Below are 24,521 nucleotides of genomic sequence, written 5' to 3' on the forward strand. Positions count from 1 at the left end.
CTATTAACTGCCTGAAAGGCTGGAGGGTAAACAATAGACGTTGTATTCATTCTGCACACAGCACACCACAGACAGCGTCTCTCATGTAATTTATTGGCTGCCCTTGCTCCCCGGTTACTAAGCATTTGGACCGAGCACGCTGCTGCGGTTTATTTTACTGCCTCTTGGCATGGCCTGGGTTGTTGTAAACCGCCTCGCCTATCAGGCAAACCTCTGTCTTAGAGTTGGTTTTGTTTTTTTTCTGGCAGCCCAGAACATTTAGACAACAGATAAGGATAGTGAGCGGAAAGGCAGAGAGGTGCTCCTCAAACCTGGAAGATGACATTGGAGATATTGATTTTTTTTATTTTTTTTTAGGGAACATCGATTTTTTTTTTGCCTTTTCTTTGGGATATATATATATATATCACCATTGATCTTGTATGGAGCAAATTATAAAGGATTAGGAGATGTATTCACACTATGAAGTGGATTAGTTCCTAGCTATTTCTTTTTAAGATGATTGTTTTTCACATGTCCTACCACTTTCTCATTGAAATTTGGTAGTAGCTGTTCTTGTTTTTTTTTTCTCTCTCTGTGGATGGACTATCATTTATTTATCATTTACATGATGTCTGACCCCAAGCATAGGAGACCAGGAGAGCTGCAAACATCTGTCATTCCCAACAGCTACATCATTACATACAAAGTATGTGAAGGAACGTCCAGTGTGTAGTCTCTGTGTGTGTTTGCTTTATATATAGTACTTTGTATTTGCAATATGTAGTACTATATAGAGTATCACAAACTTTGTATGCTGGTGTTTGTCAGTGTCTTTATCCTTGTTTCAGTAAAGGCCCTATGATGGGGTCAAACTGCCGTCATCTCAAAGGAACTTAACGGTTGCAAGCAAATAAGACTTAAATCTGTAAGAGGCCCTATACTCATATCACTTGCTACACCCATGATGAAAATAGTCCGCTTTTTTTCATACTGGGTGCAGATGGTGTAATTTCATGCCATACAGAAGTCATAACTGGTCAATTCTATGTCAGCCTAGGCCTTGCAAGGTTCAGGGCTGATTAAAACAGCAGATGGCGTGTTTAGCTATTTTCAAACCATGAAATGCTGATTTTTATAAATTTGGAAAGAGTCAATATTAACACCGACATTGATGTGTTTCGTTACTGTACATTCATAAACACGTTTAAGTGTTTAGCACCTGTTGAACCGTATCTGCTTGTACATTTTGTTTAGCAAAAGTTGAAGGAGGAGCGAGAGGCTAAGCGAGCCCAGCTGGATGGAAGGCATGACTATGTCCTAAGCATTGTGGCTTCTTGTCTGGGACTGGAGAAGGCAGAGGTAGAAGATGCCATGCTGGAGGGCAATCAGGTAGTGTGTGTGTGTGTGTGTGTGTGTGTGTGTGTGTGTGTGTGTGTGTGTGTGTGTGTTTGCTTGCTTGTCTCTACTTCTACTTATGTTTGCTTTTGTCTCTGTTATTAAATTAATGTTTTGAATTATTGAAGAGTTAAGCCACAGAGGCAGTGAGCAAATAGTTATTCGGTATGCTTTTTATTTGTTCCAACTTGACTAGATGGTGATACGTTGTGTTTAAGAGACTTATTCATTATTTGTTGGTTGTTTTATTCCTGACCAGATTGATCGTATCGAGCAGTTCTTTGTGGCCGAGGGTCTTCCACACCTCATGTTCTACTACCAGGAGGTTGTGCCACTGGAGCCAGGTAAAGGGAATTTCAATCAAAAGACAGTAAATCAGGCTGAAAATCTGTGAATGTGCACTCTCTAGATTTTATAATTCAAATTAGGTCAGCAATAAGCACTCTTTTCTAGGAACACCCCCGATCCACAGTTATCCTCAGTTATCCCCAATGCAATCAGAGGTCTGTTCACCTCCCCCATCAACAGCATATGGGCACATGTATTAAAATGATGACATTTATGACATCTGTGCATGTCCCATGCAGAATTGTATTGCTCGGACTGAGCCCCAGCCCTAGCTCTGATGAGGTCAGAAATCCCAGATAGCTAACCTGTTTCTATCTCTCAGTTTCAGTTACAGCTGCAACCACGCCAGCCCCTGCCCCCTCCCAGCATGTTGACCAGTCCCAGTCCCAGTCCCAGCAGACTGGACACAGTAAGAAGGGTAAAGTGTTTGTGACAGAGGGGAGAGACGTGGCCCTGACCGGAGTGTGTGTTTTCTTCACCAGGGCCAACACCTCTAAGGCTATCACCTCTGAGAACATACACAGAGTGAGACAAGTTCTATGCTACCCCCCCCCCCTTCATGAAGTCGATTTTTTTATGCCTTTTTTTTCATTAGTCTTGTTTGACAAAGTGAGGCTCAGTCAGGAAGTGGAAGGTGAAACATGTTCTATGTTTCCCTGGCAAACATATTACTGCACTGAAGTATGAGGGGCTGTACAAGCCATAATATATTCTGGCCCTCTCATATACATACATTCTTCTTTCATGTACATATATTTTCACTCTCACACCCATATATTCTCCTTTCACATACATATATTTTCACTCTTACACACACACGCACGCACGCACGTACGCACGCACGCATGCACACATATACGTATATATATGCAGCTTAAACACTCCCAAGTTTAACAATTTGATGTCAAGCTTTCAAGCCAAAAAGGAGTTCTCTTTTACGGTTATGGGATTGTTGGCTTTCTGGGGTTTTTACTGTGGTTCCTACTCAGAGTCAGACAAAATTGTGAATAACTTTTTCATGTTGGTACGTGCAGTTTGAAGATAAGTTGAATGGCCAGTTGAGCCTAGATTTGCTCAGTATCTGGACGTCTACAGGGATCATTAGCAGCTCCTCTCAGAAGAAGAGGAATGCACCTTCTCCAAAGCTGATCGTCAATACTTTTTACTCAATAGTCTAGCGTTAACCATTTTCTTGGGGGCGTCCAGGTAGCGTGGCAGTCTATTCCATTGCCTACCAACATGGGGATCATCGGTTCGAATCCCCGTGTTACCTCCGGCTTGGTCGGGCGTCCCTACAGACACAATCGGCTGAGTCTGCGGGTGGGAAGCCAGATATGGGTATGTGTCCTAGTCGCTGCACTAGCGCCTCATCTGGTCGGTCGGGGTGCCTGTTTGGGGGGGAGGGGGAACTGGGGAGGAATAGCATTATCCTTCCACGCGCTACGTCCCCCTGGCGAAACTCCTCACTGTCAGGTGAAGAGAAGCGGCTGGCGACTCCACAGATATCGGAGGAGGCATGTGGTAGTCTGCAGCCCTCCCTGGATTGGTAGAAGGGGTGGAGCAGCAACCAGAACGGCTCAGAAGTGTGGGGTAATTGGCCAAGTACAATTGGGGAGGGAAAAAAGGGGGGGGGACAAAACAAAACAATTTTCTTAACCAGTATTTTCACAAGTACATGCAAAATCCTGAAAATTATAGTTTTGACATAATACATATATTTGTCATCAAAGAAGACATTTACATAAGTGTACTTGTGTAAGTAGGACACATTTAAGTTAACTTTCTCAACTCTTTAGGGCCTAGATGTTTCAACCCCATTGCAAGAAGGACAAGCTGCAATAACAGCAAAAATAAAATTGCACTAAAATGATCTATTTTGATAATTTTATAGCAAGTAAATGATGTTGTTCATTTATTCACACCTTTGTGAGATGCAGCTATCAAACACATGGAGCACTATTTTTTAACCAACGGGGAGGTGACAAAAGAATGATGTAATCACTTTTTACCTTCGTAACGATTCCCTTGTGAGTCCACTGACGAGATGAATAGTTTCCTTTACCTTGCCAGTTTCTTTTCATCCGGTGCTGCGAGGACAATGGGGGTAATGTTAGTGTCCAGACACCTGCGACAGTTCTGGCTATCGATCCTCGCCGATCACCCACTGTCAGCTGCAAAGCTAATTGCCGTCTCAGATAACAGGCCATGTCCGCCACGAGTAGTCACAGCAAGAAAGGGAGGATAATGGAGATTGTGTGTTTGTGTGTGTGTGTGTCTAGTTGTGTCTTGTGTGTATATGTTTCTTGTGCCTTGTGTATTATTCTATCTGCTTTTGCTAGAAAATAAACCTAAAGTACGGACTCAAGAGCAATGGCTTTCAGCTGTGTACCATTTAAAACTGTGTATGCAAGTTTGAATTTCAACCACACTATACTAGTGGGATTAATGCACAGACTAGTGCAGAAGCAAATTATTATTCACATTCACTGCTGTAATTCCCACCCCCCCTTTCGCTCCCCAATTGTACATGGCCAATCACCCTGCTCTCTGCGCTGTCCCGATCTCTGCCGCACCCCTCTGCCGATCCAGGGAGGGTCGCAGACTACTACATGTCTCCTCCAATACATGTGGAGTCGCCAGTCACTTCTCTTCACCGGACAATGAGGAGTTTCACCAGGGGGACATAGCGCGTGGGAGGATCTCGCTATTCCTCCCAGTCCCCCCTCCCCCCTGAATGGTGCCACGACCGACCAGAGGAGGCACTAGTGCAGCGACCAGGACACATGCCCACATCCGGCTTACCACCCGCAGACACGGCCAATTGTGTCGACTACAGGGAATTTGAATGGTTGGCGTAGTTCTTAGGTCATGAAATATCCTCCACTCATCTGGGAATGTGAGTTGTTCGTAAAATGTCATAACTAAGGTTACACAGATTTCTCTGGCCGATTGATTACATGGTTTTTACTCCTGTCTCAAAGGATGTGAACTTCAACATGTTGGACACAACTGAGGTGGGTCTGTTGAAGAGTGTGGAGCAGCTGTTGTCTGAGATCTTCATTCCGACTTTAAGGAAGATGAATCATGGCTGGGGTGAGCTGGCAAGCCCCCAGGCCCAAGCTGTCAAACAAGACTTCATAGCATCACTGGAGAGCTTTGTGTCTGTCCTAGCTGGAGCACAGGAAAGCCTGCAGGAGAAGGTAAAGATGCTCACATTCAGAATCCAGGATATTACCCTTTTTACACACACACACACACACACACATACACGTATGCATGTGTGCCATTATTATTTATGTTAATATAATTAAAAAATATATTTTCATTATTATCATTATTATTTTATTTATTATTTTATCCATGCTGGTCTTTTATTAATTTATTTTAAATTCACTCATCAGAAAATCGTTATTGAAGCTATTCCCCTTTTGGGACCCCTTTTCCATTCTTTGTCGGCCCTCAAAGGAAATGCACACGCAAATGCACATAGGTGCACCCATGCACTGACTTGTACATATACTAACCAATGAAAATTAACGAAACAGTTTAACAAGAAATTAAATACTTCATGAATGTGCCTTCAGGTGAGCCTGAGAGAGTGTGACACATTTGACCTGCAGACATTGAAATGTCCATCAGACTACATGGCAGCAGCCAACAGCACAGAAACCACAGAGAAGATAGAGACCTGCATGAAAGTTTGGATCAAACAGATAGAACAAGTAAGATGTAAATGTAGCCGCATAGCTATTGGAGAAAAACAAAACAAAACACATTTAAACCATTGTGCTCCTTGTTGTGTGCTGTTACGCGTGACAGCAGTAGTTTTTCTCTCAGATCAAAGTTTGTTTGGAATGCCCTCTACAGGGGCATTTGGTCTACCCTGTGAGTTCAGAATTTAAGGTAAAATGTCAAAGATACCCTTGATGTACAAAAGATATAGTTTTTATCTCTTAAAGCTATCACAACAATAAAAAAAACAAACTACATTTGAGTTCAAATCAAAGTGAAGTACAATTAACCGTAGAAGTACCTGTTTGAGGGGCTCGATGGTGTTTTAAGCCCCCAACGTACTCGTCAAGGCAGCGCTGCATGGAAGGCACTCCCTGCCCCCTACAGTTTCAGCCAATCACAGCACTGGCGCTAACCCTAACCCTAACCCTAACCCTAAACAGTGCTGTGATTGGATGAAACTGTTGGGGGCAGGGAGTGCCTTCCATGCAGTGCTGCCTGGAAGAGTACGTTGGGGGCTTAAAACACCATCGAAGGTTTGAGGGTACTTATTTGAGGGGGCAGAGATATTCAGAGTGCTATTCTCAGCCTTTTATTATTTTACTCATGATTGTTAACTATGCTCTGCACTGTACGAGTTTATACCCACCACGAATATTTATTTCCATGATGTTGCAAACTGTTAAATAGATTAAGTGCAAAGATTTGCTTTTAACGTCTATACACACGTAATAATAATAATAATAATAATAATAATGATAACGTTTTATTTGTATAGCACCTTTCATTGCCAGAGACGATCTCAAAGTGCTTGACAGTGCATTAAAACAATAAAAACGGACAACAAAAATACTACTTGGTTAAATTAAACACATGCCATTTTAGAGCTGCTTTTCCTGAAATACAGTCAGCAGGTTACTGTCTTTTGTACCATTTCACATCTTCAATTAAATATCTTCCCTGTAAATGTCTTCAGGGCGGCATGGTGGCACGGTGGTTAGTGCAGTTGCCTCACAGCAAGATGGTCTTGGGTTCGAACCCCGGGGTTGTCCAACCTTGGGGTCATCCTGGGGCGTCCTCTGTGTGGAGTTTGCATGTCCTCCCCGTGTCTGCGTGGATTTCCTCCGGGTGCTCCGGTTTCCTCCCACAGTCCAAAGACATGTAGGTCAGGTGAATTGGCCATACTAAGTTGTCCCTAGGTTTAAACGTGTCGGCCCTGTGATGAACTGGCGGCCTGTCCAGGGTGTCTCCCCACCTGCTGCCCAATGACTCCAGGGATAGGCTGCAGCATCCCATGACCCCGATTGGGATAAGCGGCTTGGATAATCGATGGGATGGATAACTGTCTTCAATAAAGGATGCCATTGACAGTAATAAATGGCAACAGAGTGGCTGATATCCAGATAAATCAAAAGACAGACTGCTGCAATCACCCCTCTTTGCAAAAAGAATGACAAAAGGCACTATGTATCTTTTCTCAAGGTCCTGGCTGAAAGTGATCAGTTGAGGAAGGAGGCAGATGACCTTGGCCCTCGGGCTGAGCTGGACCACTGGAAGAAACGCATGTCCCGCTTCAACTACCTTCTGGACCAACTCAAGAGCCCTGATGTCAAGGCTGTACAGGGTGTTCTCATATTGGCTAAATCTAAACTCATAAAGGTTGGAAACTTTGGTGACCATTGAGTATTAAGCATTTAAAGAGTAACTAAACCCCCGGCCATTTTAATGAGTTTACTGACATTTGCTACTATTACTACTACTACTTTCAGTTGCTCCCGTTAGGGGTCGCCACAGTGGATCATCCGTTTCCATTTATTCCTGTCCTCTGCATCCTCCCCTGTCACACCAGCCACCTGCATGTCCTCCGTCACCACATCCATAAACCTCCTCTTTGGCCTCGCTCTTTTCCTCTTCCCTGGCAGCTCCATATTCAGCATCCTTCTCCCAATATACCTAGCATCTCTCCTCCACACATGTCCAAACCATCTCAATCTAGCCTCTCTTGCTTTGTCTCAAAACCGTCCAACCTGAGCTGCCCTGCTAATATACTCATTCCTAATCCTGTCCTTCTTCATCACTCCCAGTGAAAATCTTAGCATCTTCAACTCTGCCACCTCCAGCTCTGCCTCCTCTCTTTTCATCAGTGCCACTGTCTCTAAACCATATAACATAGCTGGTCTCACAGTCATCTTGTAAACCTTCCCTTTAACTCTTGCTGGTACCCTTCTGTCGCAAATCACTCCTGACACTCTTCTCCACCCCTCCACCCTGCTTGCACTCTTCTTCACCTCTCTTCTGCACTCCCCATTACTTTGGACAGTTGACCCCAAGTATTTAAACTCATATGCCTTCATCACCTCTACTCCTTGCATCCTCACCATTCAACTGTCCTCCCTCTCATTCATGCATATGTATTCCATCTTGCTCCTACTGACTGTCCTTCCTCTTCTCTCCAGTGCATACTTCCACCTCTCCAGGCTCTCCTCAACCTGCACCCTACTCTCACTACAGATCACAATGTCATGCACAAACATCATAGTCCTTAGTGAGTCTTAGTTCTTAGTTCTTAGTGAGTTAGTCCTTGTCATAGTGAGTTTACTGACAGCTACAGGTTAAAAACTATGTAAAGGTTAAAGACATGGCAGGCTGGTCTTGGTATTCTGATGTTAGCATAGCAGGATAAACACAACTGTAAATAATGACATTAATAATGGGTCTGTTGCATGTAGTTGTGCCAAGGAATCAGCATTGACAGTACTATTGACAAGTGTTAGTGCTGGCTCTGTCTGTCTGTCTGTCTGTCTGTCTGTCTGTCTGTCTGTCTGTCTGTCTGTCTGTCTGTCTGTCTGTCTGTTTCAGTGCTGATAGATGTGCCACCCCACCTAAATCATGTGTGGATGAGCATGTGTGGGAAGATGGCGGCGCAGACTTGCATTTGCAGCACCCTCACCCAGTACCGATTATGCAGTGTCTTTGTCCACGTCTGCGTCTAAGTTTGTGTCATCATGTGAAGTTTTTATTTTGATCGTCGATTTTGCTTGGCTGGGAGAGCTTAGTCTGCTGTGTCCTGTGGGCCTGAAGAGGGAACACCAAGGGCGGTCTGACAGGACATGGGACAGACTAAGCTAACTAGCCCACAGCCCTGCCTTGCCTAGCATCGACTGTGCAGTGTTTTCGTCTGTGTCTGCGTTTGTGTCATCATGTTGAGCGCAGGGGAGGTGTGTTGAGGGTGTCTGGCTGGAGAACTGTTGTTGGATCAGCTGGGAGAGTCTGGTCAGTTGTGTCCGACAGGTCCAGGGACCACGGCCCTGCCTTTAGCTGCACCTGAGGGGGAAACATCGTGGGCTGTCTGACGGGACACAGAGGTGGGGCAGGCTAGGCTAACTGCTAGCCCACGCAGACCGGCAGTTCCGACAGTCCGACAGTGGGTGTTTGTTCTCTGGACGGTGGAGTTTTTGGACTGTGTTGCAATGGGTGGACTGTGTTGTTGGCTGTTTTTCTTTTTTTTTTGCTTTGTTCTCTCTGTTTTTGTATGTTTTTGGTGGTGTCGTTTTTGGAGGTTTTTGGATATGTGTTTTTGTGTTGCACTTTTTTTTGTGTTTTTGTGTTTTTGTGATATGTGTTTTTGTTTTACAAAGCAAGAGATGCAAGATTGAGATGGCTTGGACATGTGTGGAGGAGAGATGCTGGGTATATTGGGAGAAGGATACTGAATAGGGAGCTGCCAGGAAAGAGGAAAAGAGGAAGGCCAAAGAGGAGGGTTATGGATGTGATGAGGGAAGACATGCAGGTGGCTGGTGTAACAGAGGAAGACACAGAAGACAGGAAGAAATGGAAACGGATGATCCGCTGTGGCGACCCCTAACGGGAGCAGCCGAAAGTAGTAGTAGAGAGATTCATTGAATACACTGAACACATTAACGTGTGTCCTTTTCAATATTGTTTTTCTTGAATATATCTTGGCTCCAAGTTTTTTTTTTACCTCTGAAATTATATATTTATGACATTTATGACAATGCTTGCATATCTTATGTTGCGGCTGTATTGATGACAGTTGAGTTTAATTTGACTGCGATGTTTTTGACACATGTCTGTATCAGCTACACTGAACTGAAGGCATCCTTCTTGTCTTGCCAGTCTTGGAGAGAGCTAGACACCAGGATCACTGACTCTGCAAATGAAGCTAAAGACAACGTCAAGTACCTGTACACTTTGGAAAAGTTCTGTGACCCACTCTACAACAGTGATCCAGTGAGAGAAATGCTTCCAACACTTTTATTTAGGATTACGGCATTTTATTAAATGTAGCAATGAATGCCTGTCAAACTATCTTTGACATATTTAAAACAGGGTGGGGACATAGTGCTTCAGATAAAACAGACTCTTTAGATTTTAACATGTGCCATTGCATTTGGATGTCATTAAAAGGTAACATGTTTACATTTTAACCTCAGGTGGCAATGGTGGATGCGATCCCTGGTCTGATCAATGCCATCAGGATGATTCATAGCATCTCTCGCTACTACAACACATCTGAGAAGATCACGTCACTCTTTGTTAAGGTACAGATGGCTAGTAAATTGCATGGTTGACAGGCAAGATTAGACCTCAGAATTTAGTGTCGATGTCCTTTCATCTGTGGCCTACAACCCCCTTTCCCCAAATTGTAACCCACCGGAAGTCTACCTACTAATGTCAACCCTACACTAGCCTGGATTGAAGAAGGTGAGCTATGGACTTGAAGATTTCCTGTCCTGGTTGACCAGCCGCTGCATAAATCTACATTAGAATACATTAAATGGAAAATAATGGAAAGGAAGTATTCAGATGGTCTATTGATCACATTGAAACACCTGGGAGAAAATAATTTGTCCAGTTGGCATATAAAGACACCAACTCATGAAATGAAATGTTTAGCTAACAGGGTGAACATTTTTTCTTTTTCCATATTCAATGTTTGGTCCAGAATCCAGGATCCAGAATGCTTCAAAATGGAAACTTGAATCTTTCTAGCCCAGTTTTACTATGTTCTTCAATATTTTCAGGTGACAAACCAGATGATCACTGCCTGCAAGGCCTACATCACTAATAATAACACTGCTACTATATGGGCCCAGGCTCAGGAGCAAGTTGCTGAAAAAATCAGAGCTGCCATCCACCTTAACCAGGTATTGGACTACACCCATCTTTAGGGAGAATTGCAGGTGTAGACTAGTTATCTACTCATATATTTTCGTAATGTGTGTGGTGTTAGTGTGTGTGTGTGTTAGTTAGTTAGTTAGTGTAGATAGCGGGACCGAAAACTAAAGCATTTATGATCCTAATTCTTTTTGGAGGTGGTAGGTATTGTTCCAGAGAGTACGGGAAAAATCCCAGAAAATTAAAATTATGTATAATTATGCATACATATGCAAAATATGCATTTTTCTAAAAATGGCTAAAAACCACTTTTCTCGGCATTTCAGATGATTCTGAGCATCTTTGATTTTTTCACTTATATAATTTTTTTTTCTGGGACTTAGAAATGTTTTGGCATTATGCAAAATATGCATTTTGCAAAAATGCACTTATGATCCTAATTTTTTTGGAGGTGGTAGGTATTGTTCCAGAGAGGACCAGAAAAATAGCAGAAAATTAAAATGATTATAATAATTATGCATAATTATGCAAAATACACATTTTCTAAAAATGGCTAAAAACCACTTTTCTCTGCATTTCAGATGATTCTGAGCATTTGGGGGGAGGGAGTTGGAGTTGGGGGGGTAAACCACTTTTCTCGGCATTTCAGATGATTCTGAGCATTTGGGGGGAGGGAGTTGGAGTGGGGTGGGGGATTTAGGGGCAGGGGGAAGGCGGTTAGCTGGCAGGATGAAGAGGAGGGAGATTTAGACAGGTGGATAACCAAACCGCTACATTGTAGCGGGGTTCTTCTAGTTTTTCTATATTTTTGTAGCTTATTATTTCTTTGTGAAATTCATAGAGAGAATAAACTGGTATGAGGCATGGTGGGAAAGCATTAAGAACTTAATGTTATTTTCAGCTCACAAAAGAATATACAATACTGGGTTGATAAGATGATGCTACTACGTTAGTAAAAATAAGATTTAAAAGGAAAGCACCACTGCTTTGACCCAACATTTTAAGTGTGAGCTTGACTTGCTAGGGAAATGACTAACACTAAAGACTGCATTCTGATGTGCCGGATATTTTCCTTCAGGAGTACCAGCGATATTTCCATAAGACCAAAGAGAAGCTTGAACAGACCCCATCGGAGAGACAGTTTGATTTCAGTGAGATGTACATATTTGGAAAGTTTGACACATTTCAACGACGGCTCAACAAGATTCTGGACATGCTAAACACCATCTCGACCTATTCGGCTCTGCAGGACTCCACGATAGAGGGACTGGAAATCACAGCCACCCAGTTTCAAGTGAGTACATGCTTGCATCCATTTGCCTTGACCTTTTAATATAATAATCATTAATATAATATGAAGAAAACAAATTTTTTTCATTTCAGCTGTCTGGCTCATGTTTCTGTCTCCAGAATACAAGCATTGAATACGCTATTATTTATGCCGTTTGGGATTTTAACAATTATTCAAAGCATTCCAGTGACTAACCTTGTATGTAGAAATGCAGTTAATTGGTCTTGCTAAGTGTGAGAGATGTACCAAACAGCTACAAAAAGGGAGAAGTTACAGTGACAGGTTTAGATTGTCTTCTTCAAAGATTTTCTTCTTTGTTTGTAGATACTACGGCTAGATTTAAAAAGCAAGAAGGACAGCTTTGTTGGTGTTAGAAAACAAATGAGACAGTTATTGTTGGGCAAAAACAAGTTATACATATGTATTTTTTATATAAATGTATATATATAACTTTGTTAAAAGAAACATGCAACGGTAGGGAAAGTGCTCAACAAATAAGAAGCAAAATAATCCAGTGAGTCAAGTAAATTCTTTATGAGGCAGTACAAGCCTGTTTCATGCCATAAGCAATCATCAACTGTCAATAAAGCTACTCGGGAAAGAACATACCTTTTACTGCCTCGTCGTGCACATCACGTGCACAACGTCTTTGTCATTGTTATGTCATTGTAATGTCATTGGACCATTAGCGATCACGTGTTTTTGAATTTTTGTATGTTGCGCCTCTCCCTTCCCTGTGGACATTGTACGCGTGATGTGCATGACGAGACAGTAAATGATATGTCCTTTCCTCGAGTAGCTTTATTGACAGCTGATGATTGCTTATGGCATAAAATAGGCTTGTACTGGATTATTTTACTCCTTATTTGTTGAGCACTTTCCCTACCGTTGAATGTTTCTTTTGGCAAAGTTTTGTATATATAGAGAATGTATTTAAAAGATGAAAACTGGTTATAAACATTATGTGGAGATTTTTTTTTTTTTGTATATAAAGCCATGTTTTCTAATAAGGAACTCCAGCCAGCGATTTTAAATCGGCCATCAGCTCATTCAAAGTTAAGCAAAGCATCCTAAGCAGAGTATACAAAAGACCTTGGTAGGTTCATAGGTCAGGTACAAACTAAGATCACTCGTTGATTTTAAAGTCATGAGGAGGAGACAAAGACGAACAGGAGAGAAGAGGTTAAGGGAAGATTTTTAAGCTTCAAAACAATTAATACATTAATTGTGCCAATGGGGTTTCAACACAGAATACATGTGCCTAGGGGAGAATCTGCCATTTGTAATTTTAGTTGGAGTAGCTTCAGGCTGTACATGAACATCACACAGATCACCATCTTTAGTTCCAATTTTCATTTGTTAGAAAATAGTAATTTATGTTTAAAAAAACTGCTTGTGCTGCCTTAGGCCACAAGAGTATCACATTTGAATTCCTAATTTGATATAGTATTTCTTCTTTAATAGGTGTCCTGGTTGTCTCTTTTTTGGGAAAGGGGTTATAACCTTGTAAATGTGTAGTAATTTTAGCAATTTTTTTATGCTGCCTTGAATGGACAGACTGCAGAAATGCAGGGGAAATGGGAGGTAAAGTTTTATCACTGCCAGGTCTTTTTTTTAATATCTTTTCCTAATGCATGCCCCATATCCATCTTCAGTATCTGCATGCAGTGGTAAAATCATATAGATTGAAAAGGCATGAAGAGTTAAACATGTGCATAACGGTACTAAAAGACTGAAACTCAGTGTAAACAGTGCCAACATTTGTTTGACACAATGCTCACTCCATTGTTTCATAAACACCAACTGTGTTGAAGTAACACAAGTAACAACTAACAAGCAAGCCTATTTTTATGCTGTTCTAGTCATCCGATGGCATCAGACCATTCATGGCTGAAATAGCTATTCAGGAGTGGATTAAAATCTATTGCTAACCTCTAGTCTTCTTTTTATGCGAATAGTTCAATACTGACTATGCATATTTTATAGTAAATTATGTGGTATACAATCACAATTGAAATTCATTATTAACAGTCTTATTGTTTTCTGTAAAGGGCCTAAATAAGGCCCAGATGGAAGATGTTGTTTCTCCAAGATCAGCGTGTCATTATCACACAACACTTAGATCCCATTGACACCGGACATTAGCATGTGATCTAGTTAGTCATGTTAGCGGTGTCCAAAACATCGTCATTTAGGGCAGTGGTGGCCAAACCTCCATTAAAAGGGTTAATGGTGTTAAGTTTACTTTCACAATATCTAGCATGGCTCTGAAGTTATTAACTACAATCATGGGAGCCAGGTTGACTGATGACGGAGTAGATATTTTAAAGAAATGCAACTCACAGACAACTCGACAACTCAAGGTTTAATTTTTTATTATAGTTTGTCTCCACCTGCCGCATAATTAGAAAAATGCCAGAAAGTGGCATTTTTTTGGGGGGGGGGGTTGCCTGATTGGTCAGAAGAGTAAGTCATGTGGACTCTCATCGCCCTCAAAATCGAGCGTGATCAGAAAATGAGTGGGATCTTGAGAGCACACAAAGGGCCGCCCCGTCCCAAACTGACCATCATACACTGAGTGGTAACCTAATGACGTATCCTTGTACATTATTTTTTCAATTGAGCATTTCCAAGTGAACAACCTTTACTCATTTCAGCCATTTGGCACATTTGTACAATTGCTTGCAAATGAGCTGTATGCTGTATTTCATTAATGAATAGTACTACATAGAAATATATAATATTTAGAAAGTAAATAGCGCGCCATGTAGTTACTTTTAATCTGGGTTCCCATTGGGCTTTATGAAGACCTGGCACATGAGAAGCTCCTCAGCCACAATATTACAGATGTTATAAATCTGATTTGGAGTCTTAGAGGGAAGGTCCACCGGACTGAAGAGCCCGCTGACCTTTCTCTGGATGGAGGCTATTGTTTTAGTCCTGCAGACTCTTGAATAACTAACATTTATGTCACCAACTACAAAATCAGCAAGCCTTGTTCGCAGCACACCTTCCCAGTGGCCATTTTGGAAAGGTTTGCTGAATATCTATCTACACAGAGACTTGGGGTGTAGCCAGAGCACCAGCAGGGCTCTTGGCTGCAATTCCACAAAAAAAAAAAATCTCAATGGCTGAGGAGGACCGATTCCAAAGATTTTTTTTTTTGCAAGATTTCTTAAGGCCTTTCCTGCCAGGTTACATTAATCAGCAGGCCTTCTCTGGTCTTGGCTTGTTCTGAAGTAAAATTACTTACGGTGAATGGTAAATTTACTGTTTTTTATTTAGCACTTTTCTAGTTGCAACAGCCACTCAAAGCAATTTACGATTAATTAATGCCTCACATTAATGAACCAGACCAGAACATATATAAGAGTCTGGCAGTGGCTTTTTTGCACCTGTCACATGTTGGGTCTAAATCTGGGTTAATTTTAGCCAATTTCTCTTTACACCAATGAAGGCGATGCACTACTTTGAACTGTATTACGCCATGTCTTGTGCACATAGAGGAAGAGTGTATCCTCTTAATTACTAGATCCCACATTTCCTCTGGGATGGACATTTCCATATCACTCTCCCTTTGATTTTTTGGGGGGTTCAAGTGATATTTTGTCAAAAGTATTAATTGCATTATAAAAATTACTGATATACCCTTTTTCAGCAGGATTAATTTCAAGAATGTGGTCCAATTGGGGTTTTGGAGGCAGAACTAGAAAACGATTAAATTTAGATTGAATAAAATCATGAATCTGCTAATATCTGAAAAAGTGACTTCGAGGTAAATTAAACTTATCAGACAGCTGATCGCAAGATGCAAAAGCATCATCAGTAAATAGGTCCTCCAAAGTGAATATTCTATTGAGTCTCCAAAGCTCAAAGGCCCCATCAGAAAAAGGGGGGACAAAAGACTGATTTTTTTGTAATAGGGGTACCAGTAGTGAGGTTTTTAAATTTGAAAGCCCATCTGATTTGTTTCCAAATTTTAATAGACTCACATATAACTGGGGCATCAGTAAATTTTGATATAGGGTGAGCCCAGGGGAGTGCTGAACAGAGAAGTGAGTGCAAAGATGCACAGATGCAGTGTGTGTCCTCTCGTTGTACATTTTTGGATTATTAGATTATTTGGTAACACTTTAGTATGGGGAACATATACACCATTAAGTAGGTGCGTACTTTATAAGGTGGTAGTACCACAAGAAGAGTTATTCTCCCTTACTAACACGTAATGAATATGGTCTGTTCTTACATAACAAAACACAAAAGCACAAGTGTTAATAGTGTTAAATTACTCTAAATTAAGTTTTTGTTACTTAGAATATGTTCCCCATACTAAAGTGACATCTATGTTCCCTATACTAAAGTGTTACCGATTATTTGTTACTAAACTGAGTTAAATCAATATGGAGATTTCAGCCTTAGCTGCGAGATAACTTGGTTAACTAAGTTAGCTACTTGTTTTACTTAGTTAGCAAGCAGGTGCTAGTTTGCTTGCTTGTATAGTTTTTTTGCTCCCCAGTATACATTTGATATAAAAGTCTGTTCTGTTCAAATTACATGTTTTTGTTATGTAAAAAAAATGAAACCAAGACAAACCATATCAGAAACTTCCACTTTTTTTTTGTTGAAATTGCAACCTACAAAAATAAACCAAAAAAAAATCAGAAACATTTTAGGGGAAGAAAAGTAAAATACAAAACTCACAATAACCTGGTTGCATAAGCGTGCACACCTGTAAACTAATACTTTTTTGAAGCACATTTTGATTTTATTACAGTCTTGTTTGGTAAGAGTATATCAGCTTGGCACATCTTGGCAATATTTTCCCACTCTTCCTTGCAAAAACATTCTAGATCCATCAGATTGTGAGGGCATCTCCTGCATAAGCCCTCTTCAGGTCACCCCAATAATATTCAGTTGGATTCAGGTCTTGGCTCTGGCTGGGCCATTCTAAAATGTTGATCTTCGTTTGGTGAAGCCATTCCTTTGTTGATTTGGAGTATGCTTTGAGTCATTGTCTTGCTCAAAGGTGAAATTCCTCTTTATCTTCAGCTTTCTAGCAGATGCCTGAAGGTTTTGTGCCAAAATTGACTGGTATTTGGAGCTATTCATGGTTCCCTCCACCTTGACTAAAGCCCCATTTCCAGCTGAAGAAAAGCGGTCCCAAAACATGATGCTGCCACCACCATGCTTCACCATGTGGATATGGTGATCTTTTCGGTGATGGGCTGTGCTGTTTTTGTGCCAAACATACTTTTTGGAATTATGGCCAAAAGTTTCAACCTTGATCTCATCAGACATAACATATGTTTCCCCATGATTTTGTGAGACTGGCTGTATCTTTTTGCAACATTTAGCTGGGCTTGGATGTTTGTTTGTTTGTTTGTTTTTTTCATGCGAAAAGGCTTCCATCTTGCCACCCTACCCCATAGCCCAGACAAATGAAGAATAGGGAAATTATTGTCACACCAAGGAAGCAACCAGTACTTGCCAGAAATTCCTGCAGCTCCTTTAATGTCGCTGTAGGCCTCTTGGCAACCTCCTTGAGCAGTTTTTTCCTTGTCCTCTCGTCAATTTTGGAGGGACATCCTGTTCTTGGTAATGTTACTGTTGTGCCATATTTTCTCCACTTGATGATTGTCTTCTCTGTGTTCCATGGTATATCCAATGCCTTGGACATTCTTTTGTACCCCTCTCCTGATTGATAGCTTTCAACAATGCGATCCCATTCATGCTATGTAAGCTCTTTGTGGCCCATGGCTTTTGCGGTTCGATGAAACAGTCATTTTAATTGATGGCAGGTGCATGCTAACTACTTTTTAACATGAGTTTTGAACGTGATTAGTTAATTCTGAACACAACCACATCCCCAATTATAAAAGGCTGTGCACAGTTAGGCAACCAGGTTATTGTAAGTTTTGTATTTTTCTTTTTTCCCTAAAATGTTTCTGATGATTTTTCCACTTTGTTTTTATAGGTTACAATTTAAAAAGAAAAAGAAAAAGAAAAAGCGCTGACATGGTTTTTCTTGGTTTCATTTTTTCACATCACAAAAACACGCCATTTTAACAGGGGTGTGCAGACTTTCTATAGCCACTGTAAGCCTAGCATGAGTTAGCTGGCTAACTGGGGGATGCTGAACTTAGTTGCCAAATATGCAAGTGATGTGTGATTGGCTTAAGTGCATGGTGAGGCCTCTTCAGAGTCAAGCCAAGATGCAATAAAGGCAAACAAGCATCATCTAACCACATACATCATACATTTCTTTTATGAATGAAGTGGGTCTAGATGTTGATTAACATCATTATATGTATTCTGGTTGATTGTGTAAAATCAGTTGCATGAATTTGAATGGCTCTCAACTGGTTGCTACTAAACTACTATAGTGTTGCAGCTTGCAATCATGTTTTGGGGGGTGCCAGATGAGGCTACACAAGAGCAATTCAACTGCAAGCAACTTGAATTGCCCTTGACTTTTGCGTCCCATGCTTTGGAAGATTGTTTTTTATGATGCAACAGCAACTGACCAGCAGACCTAATATCTTCTTTGCAGCACAATGGCCCAGTGGTTAGCACTGTTGTATCACAGTAAGAAGGGTCCTAAGTTCGAACCCCAGGCCATCCCAGGTCCTTTCTGTGTGGAGTTTGCATGTTCTCCCTGTGTATGTGTAAGTTTCCTGCGGGTGCTCTGGTTTCCTCCCACCATCAAAAAGACATGCATGTTAGGGTTAATACTCCTGTCTGTGCCCCTGAGCAAGGCAATGGAAAGAAGAACTGGAGTTGGTCCCCGGGTGCTGCAGCTGCCCACTGCTCCTATTCAATAGGATGGATTAAATGCAGAAAACAAATGTCATTGTAACCATAAAATTGTACAATGACAAAATAAAGTGGCTTTCTGTCTTTCTTCAAAGCTTTCAGTTTTTTGGGGTTATACTAAATTTGCAGTTAGTAAGCAGATTGGGTGAAAGCTAGCATGACTAGGAATTCCCTTTAAAATTGGATAATATCACCGTGAGACCTGGCAACCTGGAACAGCCTGGCCTTGTTTCTGAGGCCCAATGCTGTTCGTTCTGAGCTCCTCTTGTAGCTTAGCCTTATACTGTGCAGAAAATTGAGCATACCGTTAGTTCAGGCAGGCCATGAAGTCAAGCTCAGCCCACAATCCCAGCAACATCAGCTGATAGCAGCTGATCTCAAAGCCAGCCCCCATCAGCTGATGATGGCCCGGCTGATTACCTTCTATACATCCAATTGGCAAATCTCATACACAGAGATTTGCCAATTGGATGTATAGGCTTAATCAGCTTAAATAAGCTGATTTAGCCTGCCTACTCTTCCTGCTTCTTCTGCAAGCCGCTTTTCAATCCGCCTCCACCCCAGCTCCTCCTTCTCATGCTGTGTCTGACTTAATCAATGTTATTCCTGTTGTCATTGATGTCTGCTCTGTTCTGTACCCTATGGGGGCTCTTTGCTGCTGCTCTCCCTGCCTCGGGCTTTCCATGTGTGCACATGGAGGGGCAGGGAGGTGTGCTCTCCCTGCCTTAGGCGTTCCACATATGCATGTGGAAGGACAGGGAGGTCCCAGAACAGAGCCATACCACCGACTATAACTACTGCAGACAGAAAAAAAAAAGTACTTGACTAAAGTGGTCCTGACTGAACTATCCTCAGCATTTAGCCACAAAGAGGCACTGCAGTAATCTTGGTGATACAGAGGCTGTATACTGGCCGGAGGAGACGTCCTCATTTTATCCCTAAAAGAGGAGCTAACGCCTGGCTGAAAGCAGAGAGTAGCCAGCAAGCAATAGTAGGCAAGAGAGCAGGCATGCAGCATGCACTACAATACCATGCTGAACACACTCACACACATCCTGTTATAAGCCACACACACACACACACACACACACACACACATGCCCACCAAATATCAAATATTAAAACAACGGCATAAGAGAACACATTCCTGCTTAAACCAAAGAAAGTTATTTTTCTAGTTTTTATCTGGAGTAGATGAAATTAATGACAAACTTTTAATTTGATTACATTTGTATGACAATTAACTTTAGTAATTCAGATACATTTGATGAACTTCTTGTGAAGGGCTATGAACGTGTTATGGTCAAACTTAACCAAAACATATTTAATTGGACGTGCCTCATTGTTAACTCTAATGCTGTAATTATGAACCGACTTTCATCCTCTCCTTTTTCTATCCAAGCTAGCTAGGCTCCACCTGTGCAGAAGGGCTATAACACAGTGAATAATTACTTTATATCAATGTACAGTATTAGTGACTTTGTGTGTATGTGTGTGTGTGTGTGTGTGTGTGTGTGTGTGTGTGTGTGTGTGTGTGTGTGTGTGTGTGTGTGTGTGTGAGTGAGCGAGCACGTGCACATATGTGTTTGTATATCTGTATGTATGTACGGGGCAGGCCATTGTTCTAAACATGAAGAAGAAACACTACAGTTTCTTGGACCAGAGAAGAACTGACTTTGATGTGGACTATGATGAATTTTGTAAAAACACCACTGAACTCCACGTAAGTTTACCATTACAGGGTTAAAAAGTGTTTTCCCTCCATGCAACAGTTTCTATTGAACAATTAACATTATGTACATACTGAGTATGTACTTAGTGTTAATTATTCCTTTTTATGATTATTATTATTTATTTTATTTTTTAATTTTATATATTTATAGATATATTATTTTATTTTTATAATATATATAATATTTTTATACTTTTATATATAGTAGAATTATAATAATCATAGTGTTAATTATAAATAATTAATAATCAGCCCAATCACTTCTGGGATAGGCTCCTGCATCCCCGCGACCCTGAGAGCAAGATAAGTGGTTTGGATAATGGATGGGGGTGGGGGTGGGGGGGGGACAAAACTGAGTACCCTTGAATTATGTTTTGGTGTGGATACTTATTTACAACTGCCTGCTCCACTGAACAGCCTATATAAGTCAGTACAATAATTGTGTTGTGCGTTTATTAAATGCTGTAATTGTCCCATGGGTGCTCTTACAAAAAAATGAAACAATTGATCAGCAATTAGCCATTGATTGAGCCATCAATATCTAGCCAGCTCAAGCTTAATCCTTCAATTGAAATTTCCATGTCCGGTCCGCGGTGGCGTAGCGGTCTAAGCATCGGCTTGGTGTCGATGCAGTTGCCCACTGGGGACTGGGGTTCGTGCCCTGGTCTCGTCAGATCCGACTATGGCCGGACTCGATGAAGCAGCAATCATTGGCAACGCTGTCTTCGGGAGGGGGGCGGAGTCGGCTTGTGTTCGTCACGTGAATGCGTCTCTGTGTGTGTCGGAAAAACAGTGGTTCGGCTTGGATTCGCCTTGTCACGAAAGTGGGGAGGCGTCTCCTTCGAGACTGCCGGCCGGAGAGATGCAGTTGGCGAACGCATGCAATACAAGGGTGGGTGTTTGAATTAAAATAGGGATCAATTGGCCACTAAATTGGGAGAAAAAAGGGAAAAATCAGAAATAAATTTAAAAAAAAAAAAGAAATTTCCATGTCCGGAACCTAATTTGCTGACTCAGTCCAGGAACTCTTTTACAAACTTTGCTGTGGTTGCTTTGTTGTCTCCAGAATCAGCTAAAGAGTTTCATGGACTGCACATTTGAGAAGATTCAGAATACAGAGAGGGCACTGAATGTGCTGAAGAAATTTGAAAGGTATAGCTATTTTGAGTGCATCTTACCACTTCCATCATCCCTGACATTGACATAACACTTTTTAAATATTTACAGGACAATTATGTCATAATTACTACAAACAAAAATGTGTTTTTCCTTAAGATGCCCTTCCTTAGTAATGTTTGTGCTCTGTGGCATTTGATGCTGCATTTACTCAAATTCATCTTTTTCATTTTTTTGGTTAATTTCACTCACAATTCATTTGTTTAATTTTTCAAACAATGGTCACCTGTTTTCAATAAAAATTTGTACTGAATTTACTCTTCACAATTGACCAAACTTGCTTACCAACAGATTGGGCATCCCAAACCTTGGCATTGAGGAGAAGTATCAGCGCATACTTCAAAACTATGGTCGGGACATTGAGATGGTCTCCCACACCTACATGAAACAGAAACTGGACCCTCCCATTGGCCGGGACCTGCCTCCAGTGGCAGGCCGGATCCTGTGGGCTCGACAGCTGTACCGGAGGATCCAGAAACCCATGGATCTCTTTCAACAGGTTAGATTTGGGTGTCTAGAAAAACGCTATATAAATGTAATGATGATGATCATTATTATTATAATAATAATATTAATTATTATTATTAGTAGTAGTTCTTATTTATTTTCATTATATAGTATATATACACTTAGCACAAAAAGTAAGGACATTTGTGTTTGGTAGATTATTTCTTTGTTGTAGCGATGCTTCTTGGCAATAAATCTTATATCGTTGGAAAGCCTGGTTATTTCCCTTTTAAATGGTGCCACATTTGTAAGGAACATGCATTTGTGGGATGAGCAGCAGAGCTGAGTATGTGGGCTGCGCCCATGAAAAATTTGCCAAATCTTCTCTGCCAATGCCAAACGGCTTATTTTGCTGTTGCTATTGACTTGTTTTGAGTTTCTGGCACCCCAGGTGCTGACAATCAGGTGCCTGACATAAGATTTATTGCCAAGAAGCATTGTTACAGCAAAGAAATTATCTACCAAATAAAGTTTATATATATATAATTTATTTAATCTATTATATTATTATTAAAAACATTTATTTTTTCTTGTGCCTATGATTGAGCATTAAAACTTGCACCTTATTCCTATTGCACTTTAATTCTGGAAATAGATTCCCGGCGGGGAAGTGACTATTTTTATTCTTTTTTTCTTTTTATTTTTTTTGCGCCTTGTATATTCTTTTTATAGTGCCTGTCTTTTAATTATATTACTATTTTTAATTACTATTTCAAAGTACATTTTATGTACTTTGTGCATAAAATGTATTCATTTTTATTTACTCTCTTTTAATTATATTTTATGTGGTTGTTCCTTTTCTGTTTTTATTTGTGTAAATCACACTGAATTGCCCTGTGTACGAAATGGGCTATATAAATAAACTTGCTTGCTTGCTTATTAGTAGTATATTATTATTATTATTATTATTATTATTATTATTATTATTATTATTATCATTAGATTCCGCTATCTGATAAACTGGATAGTGTTTCTTTTTTGATGAATATTGTTGCTCCTCAAGTTAAGCAGTGTTATAATGCAATATATCCATTTCCAACATCACATGATGTGTTTGGAAGTCCTCAGGAACATTGAAGAGTATGACTTGAGTGAGATATGTAATCTGTGTTCATTTACAAATCCTTGTTTCTGCAATTCATGGATGTTGAGTCAGCAACTACAGTAGCTTTAAATTCATAGTTGGTACATGATAGTTGGTACAGGTAGTAAATTGATAGTTGGACATGATAGATAAGTTATTAAACAGCATTTCTGTTGTCCAATTTCCATTATATAATCAAGTTGAATTGATGTGATGTGTTGTGATGTGCCTTGTTATGAAGTGTCTCTGTTTCCTTTTCTAGTTTTTTGGCCAGTTTAGTGTACAAAGTTGCAAGCCTTCATTTGTAAATAAAGCTAGATATTCATTCAAGTTTTCTAAAAAAACAAATTCAGAAAAAATCAGATTAATCATCAGATTAATCCCTCACCCCAATCTCAAATTATTAATTTCTTATCTTTTCCCTGGCAGCATCCAGGTGTTCTCTCCACACCAGAGGCTAAGAGGATCATCAGGAACTACAACAGGGTGGCAAGAGTTCTGCTGGAGTTTGAGATGCTATACCATCATGGCTGGATGAAACAGGTGAAGTAAACATTATTGGCCTAGCAGTGCTTAAAGGTCTGAGGGTGCTGCTACTTGACCATAAACTTGGCTGAAAAGAATGAGGTAAACACATAAAGTGTTTAACTACATGGAATCAAAAGAAGTCATGTATGTATAAAGCTATTCACCACCAAGTAATGACTCATAAAACTTACATTAATGGCTTCATTGTTACCTACACAGTGGCAAGTGTGTGGATATGGGTGTGTGCTGCCAGTGTGACTCCTTTGCTTCTCATGTGCCTCCTTTCCATCTTTTCTTTCTAAACTTTCCATTCACTTCCCCGCTGTCTCTCACTTACCCATCCTTGTTCAATGCCCCCCCATACTCACCCACACCCACTATCCACCCTCCCTCCAATCCATTGCCGTCCCACCTTGGCATCCTCCCAGATGGAGGATGCCAAGGTGGGCCTGCAAGCCTCTCTGCTGGTCAGGTCTCCAGAAACGGGGGAGCTGCTTGCAAACTTTGATCCAGAGATCCTGACCCAGATCAGAGAAACTGACTGCATGACCAGGATAAAGCTGGAGATTCCACCCTTTGCTGCACTACTACAGCAGAAACAAGGTGCCCTCAAGCACAACTACAACAAACTACAGGTGAATGCATTAAGCGTTATATGCAGATATACAGTGCAACATTAGTGATACACAAAGAGTAGGAGCAAGCTCAAAAGTAAAAAAAAAAAAAAGCTGACAATTGTATATTTTTTATTCATCTTGCAAAAAGAAAGTGTCTCATATTAGTATGCTGTAGTT

The 24,521-nt window shown here is 40.8% G+C and overlaps 1 protein-coding gene across 1 annotated transcript in view; it reads left to right on the plus strand.

The window, feature by feature from the left end:
• dnah5 (dynein, axonemal, heavy chain 5) overlaps nt 1-24,521 on the plus strand; it is a 274,534-nt gene that overhangs the window by 21,327 nt on the left and 228,686 nt on the right. The window contains exons 2-17 of the mRNA XM_056286379.1: nt 1,237-1,371; nt 1,637-1,721; nt 2,060-2,250; nt 4,707-4,925; nt 5,310-5,447; nt 6,940-7,116; nt 9,595-9,708; nt 9,912-10,019; nt 10,503-10,625; nt 11,675-11,890; nt 13,445-13,471; nt 20,316-20,423; nt 21,499-21,584; nt 21,900-22,107; nt 23,629-23,742; nt 24,156-24,362. Of these exons, the coding sequence (XP_056142354.1) occupies nt 1,237-1,371; nt 1,637-1,721; nt 2,060-2,250; nt 4,707-4,925; nt 5,310-5,447; nt 6,940-7,116; nt 9,595-9,708; nt 9,912-10,019; nt 10,503-10,625; nt 11,675-11,890; nt 13,445-13,471; nt 20,316-20,423; nt 21,499-21,584; nt 21,900-22,107; nt 23,629-23,742; nt 24,156-24,362 (2,256 nt within the window). The remainder of the gene's footprint in view (nt 1-1,236; nt 1,372-1,636; nt 1,722-2,059; nt 2,251-4,706; nt 4,926-5,309; nt 5,448-6,939; nt 7,117-9,594; nt 9,709-9,911; nt 10,020-10,502; nt 10,626-11,674; nt 11,891-13,444; nt 13,472-20,315; nt 20,424-21,498; nt 21,585-21,899; nt 22,108-23,628; nt 23,743-24,155; nt 24,363-24,521) is intronic.

The sequence above is a fragment of the Lampris incognitus genome, chromosome 9, assembly GCF_029633865.1.
Source record: "Lampris incognitus isolate fLamInc1 chromosome 9, fLamInc1.hap2, whole genome shotgun sequence".
In the NCBI taxonomy this organism is placed as follows: domain Eukaryota; kingdom Metazoa; phylum Chordata; class Actinopteri; order Lampriformes; family Lampridae; genus Lampris; species Lampris incognitus.